Source organism: Harpia harpyja, chromosome Z, assembly GCF_026419915.1.
Source record: "Harpia harpyja isolate bHarHar1 chromosome Z, bHarHar1 primary haplotype, whole genome shotgun sequence".
NCBI classification, from domain to species: Eukaryota; Metazoa; Chordata; class Aves; order Accipitriformes; family Accipitridae; genus Harpia; species Harpia harpyja.
In genome coordinates this window covers 81,468,899-81,490,061 of record NC_068969.1, presented here as the reverse complement: position 1 = coordinate 81,490,061, position 21,163 = coordinate 81,468,899, and the positions used below count along the sequence as shown (strand labels likewise).

Here is a 21,163-nt window from a genome sequence, read left to right as displayed (position 1 = left end):
ATACTCTTACTCTGAAGACCACATCAGTTCCATTTCTAAATACAGATGAAGGATGAACCTGAAAAAGGTAGAATAGCAGAATGAAATGGGCATATTCATGCACTGCAGAAACAAAAAATTCTTTCTTTTTCAGAATGGAAACTGATCACCTCTGAAAACAGCCATTAAAAATCACACATTACAAGTGTGTTTATAAATATATTCCATTAACTTTTAAGATCACTATGGCGGAATGTTACTAAACCACTAGCTAAACCAATACAGCTTAAGCAAGAAAATCAATGGGCAAGTTTTAAGTAACTGTTCCCTGTTTAAGCTAACAGTATTTTCAGGTTTAAAATTCAGAACCAGATGCACAGCTTCTATAAATTTGCCTGGCTCCAGTGACTTCTTTCTTCTAGCTGACCCATAATTTAGACAAGATTAGAAGCTGCATAGTTGCTGAAGGTGCTTGATGCATGTTTCCTTCCCCAACTTTGTTTTTCTTTTTCTGTTGCATACGTGGATCTTCAAAATCAGGATTTTTTTTTTTTTTTTCCTTGCAGTATTTTTAAATAGCTCTCAGGTCTGACTCAGAGCAAGCTTAGGTAGTTTATGGTTATTGTATGGTCAATACTCCTACCTGAGTAGGATCACTACAAAAATATGACAACTAAATGAAGGTATCACATCCCAATAAATTCATAAATCAGTCCGTCACTGCACTACAGAAATGTCTTACTATTCTGCCATTTCCAGTCACTCTCAGCCTGGTCCTTGGTCGATTCGCCAAGCTGTGTTCCTGCTGTGGGTCCCCTCCATGCTCTCTCATCCCTTCAGAAGGAGGCGGTGGGATCCCTTCCAAAGGAGCATTGCCAGGCCTGGAAGGTGATGAGGAGCCCGAGGAAACTGGAAACAGTGTGCCTCTCCCCCAGAAGTCACGCTTGCTTTGGCCAAAAGAATGGGAATAGCTGCACTGACCTGAAAGCATAAAAAATGGCAGATGGTCAGTTCTAACTGCATGAGCAGATAACTGGTCATGTTGACATGGGCACATAAACAGCTTGTCATTAAAAGTTGGAAGATTTTTTCACTTGATGTGGTTGATTTGCTGTTTACTCAGTCATCCTCATTTGCGGGGTTTGCTATGACTATGGTAGCAACTACTACCTGTATATGTATGTTTTTATATGTAATGCATCTGTCTACCCACAGATCAGAATTTCAACCAGGCATCTGCTGAAAATACCTGTTTTCATGCATAGTTTGGGATTTGGAGTGCTGGTTTTTTAGTCATGGATAGACAGGTATCTTTAACCTATGTTGGTGATACTTCCATTATGCCCAGACAATTTTCTCTTCAGAAATCCAGGACACTATTGTTCCTACAAACGAATTGTGTCAATTAACTCCTGATTTACATTATGAATGTTAAAGAGAAAACAGATTTGAAATTTAAAAAGGAATTTTTGTAAAATGAAACCTAATACATTGCAACACAAATATTTAAAAGATTGTTTCACTAAGCACCAGAAGAAAAAACACTCTTCAGCTTTCAGCGGACTCAACTGCTTTGCTAATTATTTCTATTTTTTTACAATTGCTTCTTTATTGGTGTGATTTTAGGCACACCACGTTTGATCACTGAAAAACACAATAATAATGCAGACATAAAAGTCTAAACTCTGTAATGATCACTGCTGTGTGCTGTGATGTTGTGGACTGCATTTGTTAAGCATTAGAAAACGCATTGCTAAGAGCTGGGTTTAGTTGTTAGGTTTCTTTTTTGAGATGAAAATAAATCTTTTTCAGAGGTGTGCAACAACTGTTGAACAATAACTGGGAAAAAAAATTCTAATGGACTTAAAAACCATTTTTTTTCCAGTTTCATAGATGAGAACTGAACTCATGTTATTATGAAAAGTGGTTTCTTTCCTTGCACCCTTCTCATTTTGTACTCGTTGCTTTCTCCATGCTGTGTTTCCTAAGAGGATGCATATGATTGTGTGAGCGAATAAAGGCTCTGCAACTGTCAAACCTGTTTTCTCTAAAAAGAAATTAAGCATTTTGATCTGAAGGTGAGTGTTAGGAAGAACTTGTGCTTGAAAATAAGCAGCTACTCAGCCAAGATTGTCCCACCTTCTTAATGATGAAGATCAAAAGAGAATACCTCCTTTTGAGTCCAAAATTTTCACTACAGCTTTTGTCCGCATGCCAAGAACAGCATTCACAGGGGAGTTCAGAACTACTTCAAAGACTTCATCATCTTCCTCTAATCCATCATAGGTAATTGCTATATTCCACATCTTGGTTGACATTCCTAACAGAAATAAACATTTTAATTACTCTTTAACTGCTATTTCAATCAATCGGGATGTCAAAGAAATATATTAATTAACATGTCTGCAGCTAGAATGGAGTAGCTGGTGTATGCTATTGTGCTCCTACCAACTGACTGGACTCCTGCTGTTCTCTCAAATAACATTAAGTTCAAATTTGTTCCTGGGCAATTACAATTCAGTTCAAGTGCACACTCTGTAACAACAAGCTGCTGTAGATGTGCAAAATGACACAATACATAGATTTAGGACTTCCATTGCAGTTTTCAAGAGAAAATATATCATATGCTTTTTACCTTGAAAACTTAATTTTAGAGATGGAACAGTTATTTAAATACCTGCAAATGGATCAAAGACTATGTTAGATTGAAGTACAACCAGATTTTATACCTGGTTACAAAATTTTTACTTGGTTGCTTGCGTTTACTGGGTAACTTCAGGCTTGCATTATGGGAATGAGAAAAGATCATTCCAAGACAATAAACTAGGCTGGTTATTACCCGAAAGGCTACAAAATTTGTTCAGGAAAAGTCAGAGGCAGCAGGACAGAAACAGATCTTAACATACACGTTGCTGTCAGCAAAACATCTTGGGAACTGTTTCTGCATCACAAAGTCAGTGCTAACATCCAAAATGAGTATCAAAGATACATGTGCAACATTGTAAAAAAAAATCTCTACATCCTTATGACACTGCATAACCTCTATTTCCTTGCTCCTTTCCAGTATGAATCCTCTAGCTAAGAGAAGCTGTCAGTACAAACAGACCCATAAACTTGGGTAGGGTCTTCTTCTGCTCCTTTCCACGACAATTTATTAATTGCAGTCTAACGTGCCAATCAGTCCAGTCAATTAGCATAGTTGAGGTGTGTTTTTAAAACAAACCTGTCAGCCTTACTAAATAATTAATAAATACTTCTAATTAGTAAATATCAAACATCTTGAATTTAGAACTAAGAAACTGATGCCTTGAATGTAGTAGTTTGGAGGGTCCTTCCCTAAGGTTAAGCCTAAGCAAAGGACTTTTGAAGACAGCCACCCAAAAAAGACTGTGTGAGGGAGCTCAGCTGGCTTAACTGAGAAGCTGGCCAGAAAAGGGGAACAGTGTGCATCTCTCCTGTCCACATTCACAGTTAATTTTCATGCGGCTTACCACCATATTCAGAAGGACAATAACGGTAGCTGCAAACTGTTCCATGCTTGGAGAATCTGCATGGACCAGCAGGAAAGGAAAATTCTAGTAAAGGGCCTTGCACTAAAAATCTCTTTGCAACAATCTTGAGCCATTTCAGTCCACAGGCTGGTAAGCTTGACTGTATAGTACATTAGAGGAAAGAGCTGAAATCCTGGGTCAGCACAGTACGAAGGACTTTTTAGACTGATCTCTCAGATCATTTTTCCATCTTCTAATTTAAAACTAAAAAAAAAAAAAATCTAATGCTAGATAAAGGGTCTCAGAGAGTGGCTCATTAGTTTCAGAGGTTTCATGTGTGTTTCAGAAACACTGGAAATTAGGGCAGATTTCCACCTTTCCACCCAGTTTTGTTTTTCTGCTGTCTGCTGGGTGTCCTCCCTTATCCGCCTCTGAAAACTAACAAGCAGTTGCTCATTCTACACCTTTATATAAAATTTGCCTTTCTCAAGATGGGCTGTAGTGGCAGATTTTCAAAACAATCAGATTTGTGACTACAGGTTTTCCTATGTGATAGGCAAGCAAAGCTGGGGTATATACGAATTTATCCATGGGATGCAATGCTACATAATCTCTGTAGCATGCAATGCCTTTTTTTTCAAAATAAATCTTAAGTCCTAAAGTAAAAATCCCCAGGCTTTGGCTGGAACTGACTTATTGTATTCCCCATATCTGTTTTTCAAATGCAGGTGAGCACTTAGACTAATTTTTACCATCAAATACATGCCATTTATTTCAGCTTTTCACAGTTGATATACTTTGTCTCCTCTGTAGTCACTGTGATTTTCTGCTATTGAAATCTTACTGCTGGCAGTCTTGGGATAACCTTTGCTGGCATTGCAGATAACATCATGGGAGGCCTGTGTGGACCCCATTTTCTAAACTCATATAAATCCTGGACTATGCCAACAGGATGTGTTCCAAAAAAACTCAGACTTGCATATGCAAAGGAAGTGATTATGATAGCAAATGGGGTTTCGTTCCCAGATAATCTATTTATATGGGCAAACCCAAGTTTTTCAGGTGAAGCTGAATTTCTGAATGGTAAATTGTGAAACTTGCACCTGGACTGGTTTTTCCCTAGACTCAGGGAGATAACCAAAGCATAATAATAATAAATTGTGCAGAACAGAGGAAGATTTTTCAGTATTTTCACATTCATATTCTTTTTTACTATTGATTGTCCCCCAGCCAAAAAAATCAAGCTCCTTTTTATAATACAGTTACTATCTTTTCTTGCTATTTACAGCCTCAGCCAAGGTCAGACTGCCGTTATGATTACAGTGCAAACAGAGATGAGGTCTGACAATTTTGAGGTTCTTTTGCACCTTTCTGGTCTTGGATACCTTACATAAATTAAGTTATACTCAGTTTTGTCTAAATTTGATGAGCATCCTGGGTTTTACCTATTATGTCTTAAATCTTTAAAGCATCTCACAGCTCAGCTCAGGGTGAGTCCTCCCCAGCCTAGCTGTAGGGAGATTAGGAGACATCATTTCAGCACTTCTGATATTTTAACAACTGATCTAAAGGGACCGTACGTCATCTCGCCCTAAGTAATAAGGATACTGATTCACAAAGGAAGCTCACTGTACTTCCAGAAAATGAGCCCGTGTCTTTAATTCTATTCAGCAGCTCTAGCTACAGGTACGTAATAGGATTCACTCTCCAAAACAAGAGTGCACACTTTCAAAATCAGTGAATTAATTTTAAAATTATTCAGTGCAATGGTTCATACCTGGATCAAACTGAACAAGCTTGGAGGGAGTCACTGTAAAGTCCTTTCCCAGCACAGCAGAAATTTCGTTGACCTGAGAAGAAATCAAACAGTAAATGCCATGCTGTGACCTTTTTCACCAAACCACTGCATCCTGCTGTGTGCTGAAGCTATCGTGTGCCTCTCCATGGGGTCTCAAAAAGACACACCTACCCATACATGTGCTTAGGCTGAAAGAAAAGATAAGGGCCTAGAGAATAAACCTTGTGATGTGCAACTGTCATTCTGTCCTTGCTCATGGTTTAAAACTCATAATCAAAAAAATTTGCTCATCTTAAAAATTTGCCTCATCCTCTGTCAAACTGCTACTTGGCAGCATCAGATAACACTGCTGTTCACCATGCCAGGCGACTCAGCCATACCTGGGTCCTGGACAGGCACATCCTGGCATCCTGGAAGAGCAGCAGCAGCCTGGCCATGTTTGCCTATTTAGCCCTTTGTGAGGTCTTGGAGGAAGCATTTGCATGCAGAGCTGTCTGTCAACTCCAAACACTCGTTGGGATAGGCATGAACCCCTACATACATAGGTATGGGGACTCCAGAGAATTTTCGTAGGAGACCAGCAGAGGACACCAGCTTCCATACTGCATTCTTGATGCTGGGATCAATTTCACTGGTCTTTTTAGCTGAGTGACAACCAGAGCAGAGTCACTGGAGTCTGTGAAGGATAGGGCAGGATGGCCCCTGATCAAGTCAGTAGCAAAACTCCCACTGACTTCTGTGGAAGAAAAATGAAAACTATGTTTCCAATTAGGGCTATAATCCTGAGAAACTGTGAGGGAAACTTTTAGTATTTTTCTAGCAAGGGGAGCTGGTAAAATCCTGGAATTTCTGTTTTATAAGCAAAGATAAAATTTGTGAAGGCAAGTTACACAAATCCTGCTTTACAAAATTATAACCTGCAGCTTTCAGTCTAATTTTTTTTACATAAGACAGAGACTGTTACTGAAGATATAGGGTGTTCCTTGGGCTTTTTCCTAGGCTGATGGCAGTGGGGGGAGAAATGGGGGAGGCTGCCATGACTGTGGAGTTAAAGGTCCTATAGCTCCTGGGTTCTTCCAGCCTAAGCAGGGAAATGAGAAGTCCCAAGACCCCGGGTTGCCCAAAGCCTGGATTTTAAAGTGACAAATCCTGGAAACCCAGCTTCTGAACGCAGTCACAGAGGAAACAGCCTGCTCTGTCACAGAAGGTCATCAAAACTGAAATACTGCTCAAAACATTTGGTTAATCAGCATTTTTACTTAAAGCTCAGAAAGTTTTTTCAGAAATCTTTCAACCATCTGTGCTAGGCACAGGACAATGGTTGAAGGACAATGTCCCGGTAAGTTTGGTTTGAATTGCATGGCCTCTTTGCTGATTACTGAAATACCTTTTAAGTCTGAGGAGGAAATTAACAGGGTCCACTATTTATTTATTTATTATTAAGTTTCCAGTTAGGAGCTTGGCTTTTAGCTTTACCTTCAGAGCGACAAAGGCAGACTCTGCAGAGTGTCCTGCCCTGGTGATTTTCAGAGACACTACTCCCACGCTCTCACACACTTCATATTCAGTCTGTTGCATTTCAATCCGAGACCACCGTAGCTCCAGCCTGTGGGAGACGAGGAAAAGCCCGTGTGAAGGAAAGCCACCTACCCTGCTGTCCCCATCCCCTGCTGCTCCGAGCTGCAGTGAGGAGCCATTTCTCTCCGGACTGCTGATTTAGCCAATACACATACTGAGCCTTTGTGTCCCAATCAACACATTTGTGTGATTTGACTGATTAGAAAGAAGGAGAGGCAGTTAATAAATATTCCAGTCGAGCCCTGGTCTACCCTAAACCAAGCCTGAACCTTGTTTCAGAACCAGAGGGGTTCTGCAGCAACTTTGAGAAGAGCAGAGTTTGTCCATAACACTAAATAGGCCAAGACAAGCTATCACTGTTTCTTCCTGGTTCCCTTTAACCCTGTAGTTTTATTTTACTCTCACTCCCTGGTATTTTCTCTGCAATACCCTGCTTTCTTCCCGCCTTCCTTCACCTATCCTGTAACTGTCCTCTAGTGTTCAGGGCACATTCTAGGATTTCACTGCCTCTGTGCGAGTGGTCTCCCCAAGCCCCTTACTTCAATACTCTGTGCTTCACTCTTCAGCCACAGAAGTGGCTGAGTCCAGGTGTCTCATACACTGAATTTTAGAACTATTTATAGGGGATGTGACTGAACCTCGGGTGACTGCATGCTGCACAGAGTAGCCAATAAAGATCTCACCTTTTTAAAAGATGTGATAAAAGTTAGTGGGAGTCAGAGGAATGAAAGAGGGCAGAAAGAAGGAAAATGAGCTGTGCTACTTACAAAACAATTTGAACTTTTCCAAAACTTCTAGAACTTTCAGGGTTGACTAGCCCTAACACCAGTGGAAGTTTCCTCCTGTCCTCTTATATCCTCCAATACTCATTTTGTGGGCAACCCATTTAGAAGCCGATTTGCTTTGTTTTTGCTAAAGAGGATGCATGTGCCAGATGTAGTCCAGCAGCATTCAGATAAAAGCTGGGATTCAATTTTAATAATATCAACATGCAAATCAAACTTGTATGTTGAACCAGTGACCATTAGGTGATAAATTGTTTTTTAAAAAAAACCTCTCACAAGCTTTTAAATCCAATGTTAAAAATAATATTTTTTCCTTAAAAGCCAAATTCCCCTTTGTTCTGAGATCCAGTGCAGCTAACAGATAAATTCTACTTCTCTGAAACTCCTATTTTCCATACAAGAAGTGCTTTCTCTTTGCTTTTTTCGTAAAGCTGTATTATGCATTGCTATTTATATACAAGACGCCACACTTCCCCATGAGGAGTGGCAGCATTTTAATGGTAGTTTTAATATCAGTGCATCTGTGAGCCAGCACAGTGCAGCTGGGAAGTGCTCAGGCTGGCTGTGTTCAGATGTGTTTGCGTATGGGGACATCTTTAGGCACAGCATGTAACGGCCAAAACATTGTCCCCAGCTCTGCTCAGTCCCTGTCCTTCCTCTAGCGTGCAGGGAAGTGCTCTGCAGAGGAGCCTGGCCCTTGGAGCCAGCTCTCTGCTCCTTTTCCTTTGCCATGAGTCCTGGTTTGTGAGTAGCCAGTTTAGCCCAGGAAAATAGCGTTAGTTAATTTTCTCAGTTACTTCTGATTAAGTAAATTGGTTGAACATTCAGCCCTCTTCTCAGAAATGAAGAGAAACGTTGCCCCTGCTGTACAGCTACTTCTACTTTTGGCCTTTATCATCAAAGCACAGTTCAGTCGATACCCCAGTCTCTTAATTTTTGTACATGAGGCTTATATGTCACAAGGAAATTTTGACAATGTATGTCGTGGTTTAACCCAGGACAATATGCCTAATATAAATTTTGGCAGTGGATGACAAAGAAGGTGTTGTGTGCCCTCCACCTCTTTCTGTGCTCAAGTGTGGCTCTCATAGCTTTTACTGCTTGAGAGCTTTTACTTACCCTCCATCGTGATCTCAAGCTTGTGAAAAAAACGTTGCCATCAGCACAGGGCAAGAGTGACCTCCAGCTGCAGGAGCATGTACATGAAACATCAGTCCCGTCCCTCAGCACGCATTATCTCAGATCTCCAAATGCCCAACTGCCACTTAGAGTAAACTCCATTATGTTTTTCTGTGAGGCCCCAAAGGCCCTTGAGAACTGTGCCCCAGTCTAACCTAGAGCTAGCCCTTTGTATTTCACCTCCCTGAGGAGAAGAAATCTTCTTTACTCTTCAGCAAAAGAAGTGGCAGTTTGAGTCATAGCTATGTTCACCTGTGCATGGCTTCAAGCCCAGCATGGGTTCATTAGCCCAGGGGGTGGCACGCACAGCGCGCCACAGCACACACCACTGAGGGTCGGAGCTACCTTTGGGGCACTGCGGAGTTTCCACTGGCATCTGTGACCTGAAACTCCAAGTTGTCTGAATTCACTTCCTGTGATGGATTGATGACATAAAGTATGATTTTGCTGTTTAAATCCTTTTGGCTGAACCCTTCCTGAATAAATCCACCTGGGAAAGAAGAGAAACATTCAGGTGAATCAAAAGCCTGTTAGTAAGAACCACATAGCTCATATAGACTGCTTTCAACTTTTCTTTTTGTTGAACACTTAGAAAATTTGAACTTACAGAAACGTGGTTTTATAGCTAAACAGCAACATCCTAGCTCGTTATAAACCTCAGCCAGTTTCTTCCCATGTGACATGTTTACCAGATGGCCAAGTTCAATATTCCTCTTTTTTTTTCTTGACACAAACAAAAAATAATTTCTCAGTGGCAGGTATTAAGAATCATCTCTAACTCCTTGAGGATTCATGATGAACATGAGACTCAGGTTTTCATGCAAAAGCTTTCTTACCACATTCAAACCTTGCCCAAAGTTAGCTAAGAAACTTTGATTTCCTCTATCAAGCAAACATTAAAAGGGTAGATTTTGGAATCTGGTCTGGTATGTCCTAAAATACAGAGTTTATAGAAGACAGCACCTGTTGTTACATTTTCCAGGTAGCCATAATGAGGACCTCGTAAAATCTTAAAAATTATTTTGTCATCTTCTGTATTAGGGTCAGATGCCTTCAGGGACCTGGCAGTAATATAGATCCCGTAATTGCCATTCTTCAGCAGTTCCACATCAGAAAAGCAACGGAGATTAATAATTTTTGGTGCCATTTTGTCCAAATGATCCACCTAAATCAAAGTTAGACAAATGTTTATTCTTTTTACAGCATCAGGTTATTCTCTGTCCTACTTTTGCTAAAAGCACAGTAGCCTGCTCAGGGTCGCAATAGCCACTTTAACTTGCAGTCTGCTCCAGAAGAAGTCTGATCTCCAGTTAAGTACTACTTCCCATGAGAGGTTTCCAAGCCCAGATTACCCAGCATCTTGCTGCATGCAGCAGGATACAGCACACACTGGAGAGGGCAACACAAATTGTGTACCTCTGCCCTGATGTCCCACGCTCCCCATAGTCCTTCTCCTTTTTGATGTAATTTTCTTCATAGCAAATGAAAACTCCAGCAAAGGTTTCTCACCTCTGTTTTACAATAACAAGCATGGAAACCTAAGGATTATGTCACAGTCATAGACCTGGCCAATATGTCTCCTCAAATCTGTGCCACCTTTCACAACTGATGAATCCTCTAGCACTCCGCAATGGTTGTTGCTGTTTCCATATCTCATCTTCTGCTGAAATGGCACACCTCACTCATCCTATAACTTCAAACTTTGTCATCAGGAAAAGCTACAAGGCTCTTTGTTAGAATCAGTGTTTTGAAACGCACGGAATTTTTACATACAATGCAACCAGGCCTGCTTTGCATACTGAAACATGCTAGATAGATATATACAAGAAGTCATAGCAAAGGTATCTAAGCCTATGAGACAGTGGGAAGAACTTGAAAATGAAGGAAATGGGAACAGTAAGATCCTAGCAAAAGAAGGAAGAATCAGAGCAGGCATCTTACAAAGACTCCCAGAAGGAAGACAGGCTGTTCAGTTGTGGGAGCAAAGTGGCTGTAATTCAAGATTCCTGACATGAAGATCAACAGTCATCCTAGTATCCCTCACATGCAAATCAGTGGGTCAGGGTACCAAGTGGGAAAGCAGAGCAAGAGGAAGTTCATTCCTCGCCATAGCTGGGCTCAACTTTAGGGCTGAGATTTCTATGTAAAATATTTTAGCAAGTATAAGTATATACTTGCTTATATCTCTATAAGCAGGATGTCTTTATTCTCTTAAATACAGTCTCTCTCTTTGCACTCTATAAAATTCTTTGCCTGCATAATGCATTGTGGCAAGCAGTTAATTCTCCAGGTCAATTATTCATGGAACACAGAAAGCAAACATTTTAGCTGATAAATACCTCATTTAAATCATAGCCTGCAGCAAGTACCAGTTCTTATCAAAATTACTACATTTTTCACCTTATCATGCTATATAGCTCTTTCAAGTAGGCCTGTGGTCACACTTGCCTGAATGGTGAATGCCACTGGCTCGATCTGCACCCTCCCATTCACGATGAAGCCTTGATTAGTCCCATCTGTTGCAACAAATGTAAATTTGTCAATGTGGGAATCCCCACCTCGGTGCTTGTATGCAACATCGCTGTTGTCCACATCTTGCTGGGTGAAATTGTACTGCAGTAGCACAGCCCCTCGATAATAGAGATGACCGTATTGGGGGAGCTGAGCCAAGAGGAAGGTAAGGTTTTCTTTGGCAGTGTCTGGATCTGAAAGCTGCAGGACATCAGGAGAAAGGAGTGCCATAGCGCCTTCCACTAATCTTAACCCCGTGTTCCTAGATAGCATGGGCAAAGCTTGGTCGACTGCCTCCAAAGAGATCATGAATGTCCCATGCTTAGTCTTCAATCCATTGCTGATGATGAATCTGGCAAAGAGAGGCAAGGTAGTCTTCAGCATGTGTTCTTGATTCACCATGTACTGAAATGAAATGATAATACACACCTTTACTACAGGACTTGCCTGTGTTGGTACTGCAGAAGTAGTAGAGCTGGTCTGAGCTCAAACCCAGATTGTGGGTGGGGTGAATATATAACTTAAAAAACATGAAAGCAGATGGCCAGGTATATGGCAAGAGTTACAATCCATCTGCAGGAATCTGAGTAGATGCCAGAGGAATGGCTTTGAGGATGTGCACATCAGTCTCAGCAGTCATAACAGAGCTGATCTAATCTTCTAGCTCAGATACAGATGGAGCAGATCTAAAATGGCGGGCTGGCTGGGGGGCTTATTGCACCCTTTGGCATACCTACACGTTTGTACACATCCTTAAGTATACCTTCACTTGGCTACCTGGCAGTGGCAACTGCCAGTGGAAGTGCTGGCTTTGTCTACAACTTACAGAAAGAGGTGTGTGAAGTGCATGGTCTGCCTGGACAATGGGGTTTTTTTGTTCACTGTTACAAGCCTTTTGTACCCAATAGCCCCAAAGCTATCTAAAAAAGCAAGCTGGAAAAAGATCCATCTTTATCACACTTCACGGGTTTGTTTAGACACTAAATGTATCTGTAAATTTCTGTACATTCAGAGGAACTGATTTATGTTTCTTTACAAAACTCAAATGAGGTTTTGCTGAAATATTAAAATTCTGTGGGAGATACTGGGCAGAACTATACAAGTTGCTAGGATAATTTTAAAAATGTAGATGACTATACCATGTGTTTATCAAAGGGTCAGATCTGCAAAGTTCTTATTCCATGCTGGGAATTTCTATTAATAGCAGCATAGTTTCTTACAATTCTCCCTCAAGCAGTAATATTTCTTTAGATATACTAAAGATTTGATTATGCTCTACAGTTGATTTTTCTTTCGTAAACAAGAGAAAGATAAAGGTGCCCAAGGCTGGAGAGAAAATTTGTTGGAAGCTTACCAGCTGGGTATGGGCTTTTGCCATACAAGTGCAGCATGTTCTGCAGAAAAGTATTATCAAATTTAGTTGTGGATAAAAATAAAGAGAAAACCAATCTTTTAGTCTTCAAAATTCATCCTAGCTTTCATTGTCAAGATTATTACTTAAGTTTTTTTTCTGAAAGCAATTACATTGCACATTTTCATGCCTGTAACAAAAACTTTTGAGGGTATATGAAACTAAAAATTGCTTTGAAAATGTCTCATGATCCTTTGTGCCCCATCACCATATAGCATGTAAGAGTTACCTTTCTACAGAAGTTTCTGTGGTTATGCTGCATAGTACATGCAAAGCATCTTGGAGAGTGGTTTTCACCCAGGTGAGTTCTGCCTGAGCCAGAGCAGAGTCTGTTCTGCAAACAAATTTGCTTGTGGTAGACTATTCACAGTTCCCTGACCTTCCTTTTTCTCCCACCCTCCAATACCCAGTGCTTCAAATGCACATACAATTACATTTATGCAGTTATCATGTATGGGACAGTGTCATGGGATGGTTGTTTCAGACAATATGAGAGCCAGCCTAGCTGGCTGCTTTCCACCTAGCGTGCTTCCACCATACATAAGTGAAATGGGGACTGGTTGACATTTAGATTATCTGCCTCCTATTGCTTTCTTGACTGCAGACCTCAAAGAAGTATTTAAATAACTACAGGGTCAGAACCTGGCCTATTGTGTGCCTTGAATGTAAGTGACCTTCAGTAGGTTATGGAGTAGCTTACTGTGTCACACAGACTGTCCATCTAAAAATCCTCACTGCCTTCACCAATGCTGGATGATTAGGGCTTGATCAACTTGTAAGCTGGCAGGATGCCATGAAACAGATGGGAATGAGCATAGGCAGACCAGGGACTATACAGCAGTTAGAAATATGTTTACTGGGGATGGTATTCCCAGCTGGGAACTAGAGACATCTGTCTGCACTGACCTAATGCTGTTGTGCCAATGGTAAAAGTGTTGTGCTATTAGTAATCTAGCTGAAATCAAATACAGAACTAGAACAATGATGATAAATACTATGCTAAGGAAAAAAAAAAAGTCAAGACCTTAACCATCTCTCAAAAAGTCTGGAAGACTGCAGCGGAAGTCAGTTCTTTTGATGGCTGTAAAATCATTTGGATGATGTCTCAAACAATATTTAAGTGAAAGACTTAGATAATTCAGTTCATGAAACTGAAGATTCGTCCAGTCTTCTACAGAATACCAAATAGGAGCAAACCTCCTGGTTACATACATCAGACTGAAATTTACAATACAAATGTTGTACACCACTTGATTTCACAGGTGATGAAGCTGCCTGTGTCCAAGATGTCATTTTTTCTGCACTTTGGGAGATTTTGGTTGTTTATTTCTGGTTTATGGCTGCTTCATCTTTTCCTTAGAATGGAGAGCAGCCAATATTCTCACTCTGATGAAATTTAGGGGACAACTCTCAGGCACAGTTAGGAGGACATGTTGCATGGTTTGATTTCACCATTACCAACGTTTCCTGCTTTCTGCAGTTTGATGGCAACAGAGTTGGCTGTAGGACCTACCATCTGTCATGGCATTTAAAAGATAAAAATGGAATCATAAATAGTGCCAGCTCATTACAAAATCAAGCCAGCGTGTCAAAATGGAGGACATTAACATGTTCTTTTAGTATCCTGCTGCCAGCATCTGATGTCAGGTTGCTAATTACTTGAAGTCATCTGTCCAAACAAGCACTGCCAAATCTTTCTTCCAGGCCAGCAGCACCAAACAATACAGGCAAATTTATGTCTGAAGGAAGTACTTCAGTGGAAAGTAAAAATCTGATCAGTTAATCCCCCCCCCCCCCAATTACCCATATAATTAGTGTAACCATTCCTTGTTTAAATAATAATAATATTCTGCCACAATATTTATATGTCTACACAAAGCCAAATTCTTTTCCAAATGATAACATCAAGCAACATCAATTATTGTGATTAAAATAGTTATTGAATATCAATATTTATTAAAGCATCATAACCTTACTTTTATAAGGCTGACTTTCTAGTCTGGTTCTTAGCCATTGGCCTAAACAGAAGACATTGGGTTTATCCACATGCAGGGTTTCCCTAGAATTGTTTGGTCTGCTTTCATTAGTGTGGTATAGAAGTCATACTGATGCAAGCCACTCCTACACTGCCCAACCTAGGGTTGGCATGACTGCAACATTACTGTCTAAGCTAATTCTAATTTTGGTCATAGTATTTCACAGTTGAGAAACATAAAGCCAGAGAATATTTGTTCCCTTTTTCTGTTATGACTACAAGTGGATCAGACAAATCTCCTAACTAGAACTTCCACCACATTGAATTTAGTGGAAGGGATAGTTTAAAATATTTCAACTAAGGAAAGCCCCCAAACTACTTTTGGCTTAACTCTAGGTAATGTCTCCTAAGCTGCCTCGGTGTCATAGGGAGGTTTATTTGATGTCTCCATGCCCCACTTGCTTGACTTCCCTGCAAAAAAGCTCTCAAACTGGATGATGCAACATGTTCTTGAATCTTCATCATGCATCATGGAAAATGCCATTCAGATCAAGAATCTATTCATGAGAGAGCGTAAAAAGGGGTCTCTTCTGAATTGCAAATCTTAGGTGCTAAGTCCTTCATTTTTCTTAGTCACAAATTGAAAAATAATGAGCTTTTATTTTTGTGGGGAAAATTGAAATTTTACAGAAAGTCCATTTTCTGTCAAAAGCTGTTTTCAGGGGAAATTGCCAATGTTAGCAAGAAGTTAGCATTCTTCCTTTAGAAACATTTTCCTTATTTCTGAGCTTTTTTTTTTGCTGACTTTGCTCTCTTTTACAAAACTGTCCCTGAGACTTTGAGCAACAATACATCTGCTTTGTCTTTATCTGATGATAATTCATTACATCATTCCACTCTATAACCAAGGAAGGTTCATTTAAGAACAAAATAAGGAAATACTCACTTCAGGAGTACACGTAGTCTAAGCTGGTCTAAGGAGAAGGTTCAGAACCAGGTGAAATTAAACTTAAATATCACTAGGCTGCTGTACTGGGCCTATAGGTAACCAGGTTTACCCCCAAAATCCAATTGTCTACATGAATTTTGGAGCTATTGTGGTGTCAGAATGGGTAAGTGGACTGGTTTTCAGTGTTTTCAAGAACTACTTATGGATTCAAAAGGCCTGGAACTGAATGAATATGATAAATAAGAATAGACAAGAAAGCAGTTACTTAATACCTGGATGGACCAGTTTTACTACATCCAGCTATAGCAAGAAACCAAAGGAAAATTCCACAAAGTATGTTCTTAGTCCTTCCTCCCCTCTTAAATCTTAACAGCTGTGTATGTTTGGGTGCTATAATAATATCGAAGCTAGTATCACTGAGTGAATGTGGCTCTGGCTACAGTTTCAGCATCAATTAGAAAATGCATTTATTACCAAAGCAGTCACAACTATGTGTATTATAGTAGAAATATCTTTGCTATATAAATATTGAGAATTCCCACAGAGCTACCACCTCTTTTTAATAATTTGTTTGGGTTTTTTTGTTTGTTTGTTTTGTGTTGTATGTTTTTTTAAACTACCCAAGAAATCCAAGGGGAAAAGTTTGGGGTGGGGGATGTTATGCCTTACCTGAATATATCTTCAGGGACAACTGCATTTTTGTTGTGAACATAGCAGACTATCTGTCTTGCTATATCCGTTTGACTGAAGCTTGTAATGGGGATGCCAGGGTAGCCGACATACTCTATTTGTCCATACTGGGGTGGAGAGGTTATCACATAGAGGAGTTCCTCTGGTTTGTCAGTACCGTCCAGTGCAAGGAGGACATCGGTTGTAATGTAGCCCCAATCTCCTTTTGGCACTCTAAGAGGTTTTATGGAAACAGCAATGTCTCCTGCAGGATAGACAAAACAACACTAAAATAGTTGAATTGTAAGTTGATCTCTTATGCATTATTTAGCCACATACAAGCCATCACCAGTAGAAAAATCATAGGACTGTAGGATTATAGGGAATTTCAAGCTGGAAAGGACTTCAGGATATCTCCAGTCCAGCCTTCTGCTCAACGCAGGGTCAGCCATGAGATAAGCCATAATCAGGTTGCTCAGGGCTTTATCCCATCGGAGCTTGAAAACTGCCAAGGATGGAGACAGCACAACTTCTCTGAACCCTTGTTCCAATCTTGTCAGGTTAACTTGGTCTAATTTAGGTTTCTAATAGGGATGCAATAAAGGAAGAGAGACCATAAGACTAGAGTGCAAACCTGGGAGACAGAGCTGTTTCTGAACAGTGTTTTGCCTACCTTATTGCATTCTTGCCATTTTTCTGTGCTTTGATTTACTCAGGCATAAAGCTCGTTTCAGAAGTATATTTTCAACTCTATTTGAAAAGTAGCTGGGAGTCCTGGGAGGCAAGGTATAACACATTGCCTTAGGCAGAGCCTTTACAAATCCCAGGATCACTTCTTCACCAGCAGGAACATCAGGGCTCTGGCCAGCAGTGAAATCCAAGCAGGCAGACTTTCAGAATCTGCAGGGAGATTTGCCAAGGGCCTATATAGCACTCAGGGAAGGATCAGGACATATACTCAGATCATTTTTCTTTCAGAAACAGGTACTGTAAAATGCCAAGTCTGGTAGAGCTTTACCCTTTTCCATGTCCTTGATATTTATGTAGAAGTCCACAGCTGGGGATCTGTTGTACCCATCCCACAGATAAAATGTGAAGCTGTCTTGGTTCTTGGACCCTATAGCTCCTGTATGGACATATCTCACATGGTTCATATCCAGTTCTTCCTGAGTGCACTTCATTCCAGTTTGGAGAGTCATCCAGCCGTGGCCTACCTAGAAAGAATAAACATCCTTCATTAAACAGATAGTCTCCCATGCATCCTCCCCATTTAATTGTATTTCTTTGCAGACTGTTAGTGGCAGCTACCTGGCTTCCCTTCTAAGCAATAGAGTCTTCCGTCATAGTAAGTTTGGAAGAGCATTAAATAGCTGGAGGTGTTCCCAAGCCGTTATAAGGCTGGAGAAGATACAGTGATCATGAATAAAATGGAGTAAATGGAGTTTAGCCACTTTTACTCCAGGAAGTACATTTCTGCACACATCTCAATGAGACACCAACAAGATGAAAATGAAATGGTTCCTGACCCAGCTTATGTTTTCTATTTCTTAACTTCACAAAGCTGCTCTTGGTTCTATCCCAAACCATACCTCAAGGGATACCAGAAACGAACCTATAGGGAACTTCAAGGAAGCACAGAAATTTAGAGCCCCAGAGGTCCTCTGACAGAAAAATGTGAATTGCCCAATAAAATTTCCTGTTTTTCTGAAGATAGCATAGTACCCTATATGGGACTGACCCGTGTATTTGACATTCAGCCTAGTAACAGTGTCACTAGCTTTGGAGCAAAGGCTATCAAGGACAGAGAGCTCAAACACATGTCAGTACCCTATCTGTTCAAACTGTCAGACTCCAGCCAGTAGCTGTCTCTCACCCTAGAATGTGGGACCCCTTTCATTCACAAGTCTCATGTGATCCACAGATTCTTGCAGGGATCCAGCATCAAAATATTTTGCAGGCTCACAGGTCTTAGAAACTGATTTTTTTTTTCTATTATATAGCCATGCAATTAAAAACAGGCATTTTTTCTATCTTTGTTCCTGTGGCTTATCTTTGGTCAAGAGATGGTCATCTCTTTCCTTCCATTTCTAATCTTATTTTCTGCCTTTCCTTTTGCTATATCCTTTCCATCTTCTTCCTTCTTTCCCTTCCTTCCTCCCATACTTTTCTTCTAACTCATGATTTATTACTCAGTCTTTCACACACATCTCTCTCCATTATTTATGAACCCTGAAGTAACTGAAGTAATGGCTTACTTGTCACTTTTTTTTTGATCAGAGACTTCCCCCACACACACACACACCCCCCTTCCCAGCTTTGATGCTTGGTTTTCCCCCTCCATGGGCTGATTCTCCCAGCATCTCTCTCCATTGTCACCTCAGATGATCTGCCATGCTTTTCACCCTCCCTCTCCTTCTTTTGAGGATCTGGCCTTTAGTGTCAAAGCCTCTGGGACACATCATTTTTTAGTTCAACCATTCTTTCAACAATCAAACTGGACACAGCCATCTACTTCAAAACATGACAGACATTTGGGAGAAAAGGAAGGTGAACTTCATTCTACCCTAAAAAGGGAGAGTTCTTTGCATGCCTGCTTTTTGTTGAAGTACAAAGACTAACCTTGAGCTGAAGCTGACCATTTTCTGGAAGTCTTTCAAATAAGTAGTAAATTCTCTCCCTGGGGGTATCTTTATCTTCCGCTGACAGAACAGCACTAGAAATTATTCGAGTTTCACCCATGTTCACCTCTATATCATTTTTCCTGCAAAAATTGAAAGTCATGTATTGATGCAATAAAAGAAAAGTAACCTTTCCAACACATAATTTCTCTGCCAGGAATATGGATTATGCAGATACTGACAGAAATGACAACTCCAGAAAGAATGGAAGGAGGGTGCCTATTTCAGTTCAAAATAGAAAAAAAGCAAACAGGGTAGACCAGCTTCTCCTTACAATGGTGAAAAACAACAAAGCAGATACTTACAACAAGCTGGGATTTACCATGTCTGTCTTCTTCCCTTGGGCCCTATTCTGCTTACCTTCATACAATTTATAAGAAGAGGACAATGTAAACCAATAGGCTGTATTATACGTTACTGCTACTATAGACCATAGCAATGCTGGCTGTAATGAACTGATTGTTCATTACAGAAAAGACTGTCTTTCAAATGACTAGTCTATCACTGCTTGCCTTAATCTTTAAAGACACTACAAAGACCTAACTGACTTCTTCTCTATGCTCCCCATTGCAGATTTTTTCCTTGGTTCTTGATTCAGAAAGGTAGGTTAAAGCCACCTGTTCCTTGGCAGAAATGGCTATCACTAGCCACAAATAAAATTCGAGGCAGCTCTGGGAAAAAAAAATCCCACAGTTTGAAATTCAAGCAGACTCTTGCTCCAGGATGATTCTCAGATCGTGTCTCCTCTGTTTCCATTCTCAGCTAGTAACCATCCTCCAGTTTGCCTCTGCACAGCCTGCTTTACCATTTTGCCATTAGCTGTCTTATATTTTTGCAGTGTAGCAGTCGAACAGTATTATTAGACTATATAAAAGTTTCAAGGAGGTTGGAGGGGATTCAGCATATTCACTCACCCCAGGGCTGGGACCTGCTTAAGCAAATCTGCCCAGGGGCCATGGAGCAGGTTGGAAAAGGACAGACTCCTTAGGCATTTGGGCAGCTAAGGTCTGGCTGGACACAATTGAGCATGTGCAAGCCATGCTATTTCAAAGGCCAAATACAGATAGATTTTTACAAGAATTGCTAAAGACACATTATTCATATGACAGCCCTTGCCTTTGCCAAGCTGCAAGTGCCTGCTCCAAAGCAGAGTGACAGCTGAGATTTCCAAAGAAGAAGTTGTCACAATTATTTACTGATTTTGGAAAACACATTTATTATTCTCAGAAAGAGTGGAGATTTTTTTCCTGAAGTTTCATATTCAAACTGATATGGATATGAGACATAGAAATCTCATGTTTGGCAAAATGAGAAGCAAAGAAAATGGAGTCATATGACAAAGGATAGCAAGTCATAGTAATGACAGATCAAGCAACCTTAATGATTTGCTCATACCAGCAATAAACATGCTGGGACTATGCAAACAGAAGGACCAGGTGTCTGACCCAAACATTGTATGAGCCAGGAAGAGAAGATTCAAACAAAAAAATAAGTGAAGATAAACACATTTAGCTACACCCTGAATGCTGTCTAATCCCAACTAATTTTTTGCATAGCAGTTAGTTGTTTAAGTCCTTCTAGCGCCCACATGTCTCATCTTGAGAAGAAGCTTCAAGGCGAGTTTGTGAGGGCCTTACATTCCCCAAGGGCACTCCTCACTATAGGACACAATCCAAGAGGTGACAGATTGAGTTTTTGGCAATCACTGTGAATAAGAGCCGCTGTTTGCCAGCCAAAAACATCCCATCCCAGATTCTTCAGTCTGTTGACCATATCTAATGGAGATGAGAGCTGAAACTCCCTGGGGTGGAAAGGTGCCTGCAGATCAAAAGGTGAGAAAAAGCTTACAGGTGTTGCCAAATGTTCACCTGTAAAACACTGCAGTGGCATAAGGGAGCTCTTACCCCACAGGAAAGATGTGTTGGCTGAATGTGGCAGCTAAACCACTTCAATGCCAAACTGAACATGTTTCGTTAAAGCACTACTGCTTAACCGCTGGCAGCATACTGCATCTCAGTGGAAGAGTAACAGGCAAGAAGCAGTAACTTATTACAGTGAAATAGCTGTCTCGCGAGTAGATGGCTCACTATGTGCTACTGTTCTCCAGAGGAATGGCAAATGGTGAGATCTAACATTGCCAGACAAGGCAGCAACAGTTTC

At 40.5% G+C, this 21,163-nt stretch overlaps 1 protein-coding gene across 6 annotated transcripts in view; it reads right to left on the bottom strand.

Moving 5' to 3' along the window:
• The window catches only part of FREM1 (FRAS1 related extracellular matrix 1), an 80,428-nt gene that overhangs the window by 16,381 nt on the left and 42,884 nt on the right, over positions 1-21,163 (bottom strand). For 2 of the 6 annotated variants that reach the window (XM_052778469.1, XM_052778471.1), the window contains exons 22-32: positions 18,945-19,086; positions 17,344-17,539; positions 16,326-16,590; positions 11,259-11,673; positions 9,774-9,975; positions 9,156-9,300; positions 6,745-6,874; positions 5,248-5,320; positions 2,150-2,299; positions 722-960; positions 11-58 (exon numbers count right to left, since the gene is read on the bottom strand). In XM_052778469.1, the coding sequence (XP_052634429.1) occupies positions 11-58; positions 722-960; positions 2,150-2,299; positions 5,248-5,320; positions 6,745-6,874; positions 9,156-9,300; positions 9,774-9,975; positions 11,259-11,673; positions 16,326-16,590; positions 17,344-17,539; positions 18,945-19,086 (2,005 nt within the window). Of the gene's footprint in view, positions 1-10; positions 59-721; positions 961-2,149; positions 2,300-5,247; positions 5,321-6,744; positions 6,875-9,155; positions 9,301-9,773; positions 9,976-11,258; positions 11,727-16,325; positions 16,591-17,343; positions 17,540-18,944; positions 19,087-21,163 lie in introns of those variants that run through there. The other 4 variants (XM_052778470.1, XM_052778473.1, XM_052778472.1 and 1 more) reach the window with 4 other exon arrangements.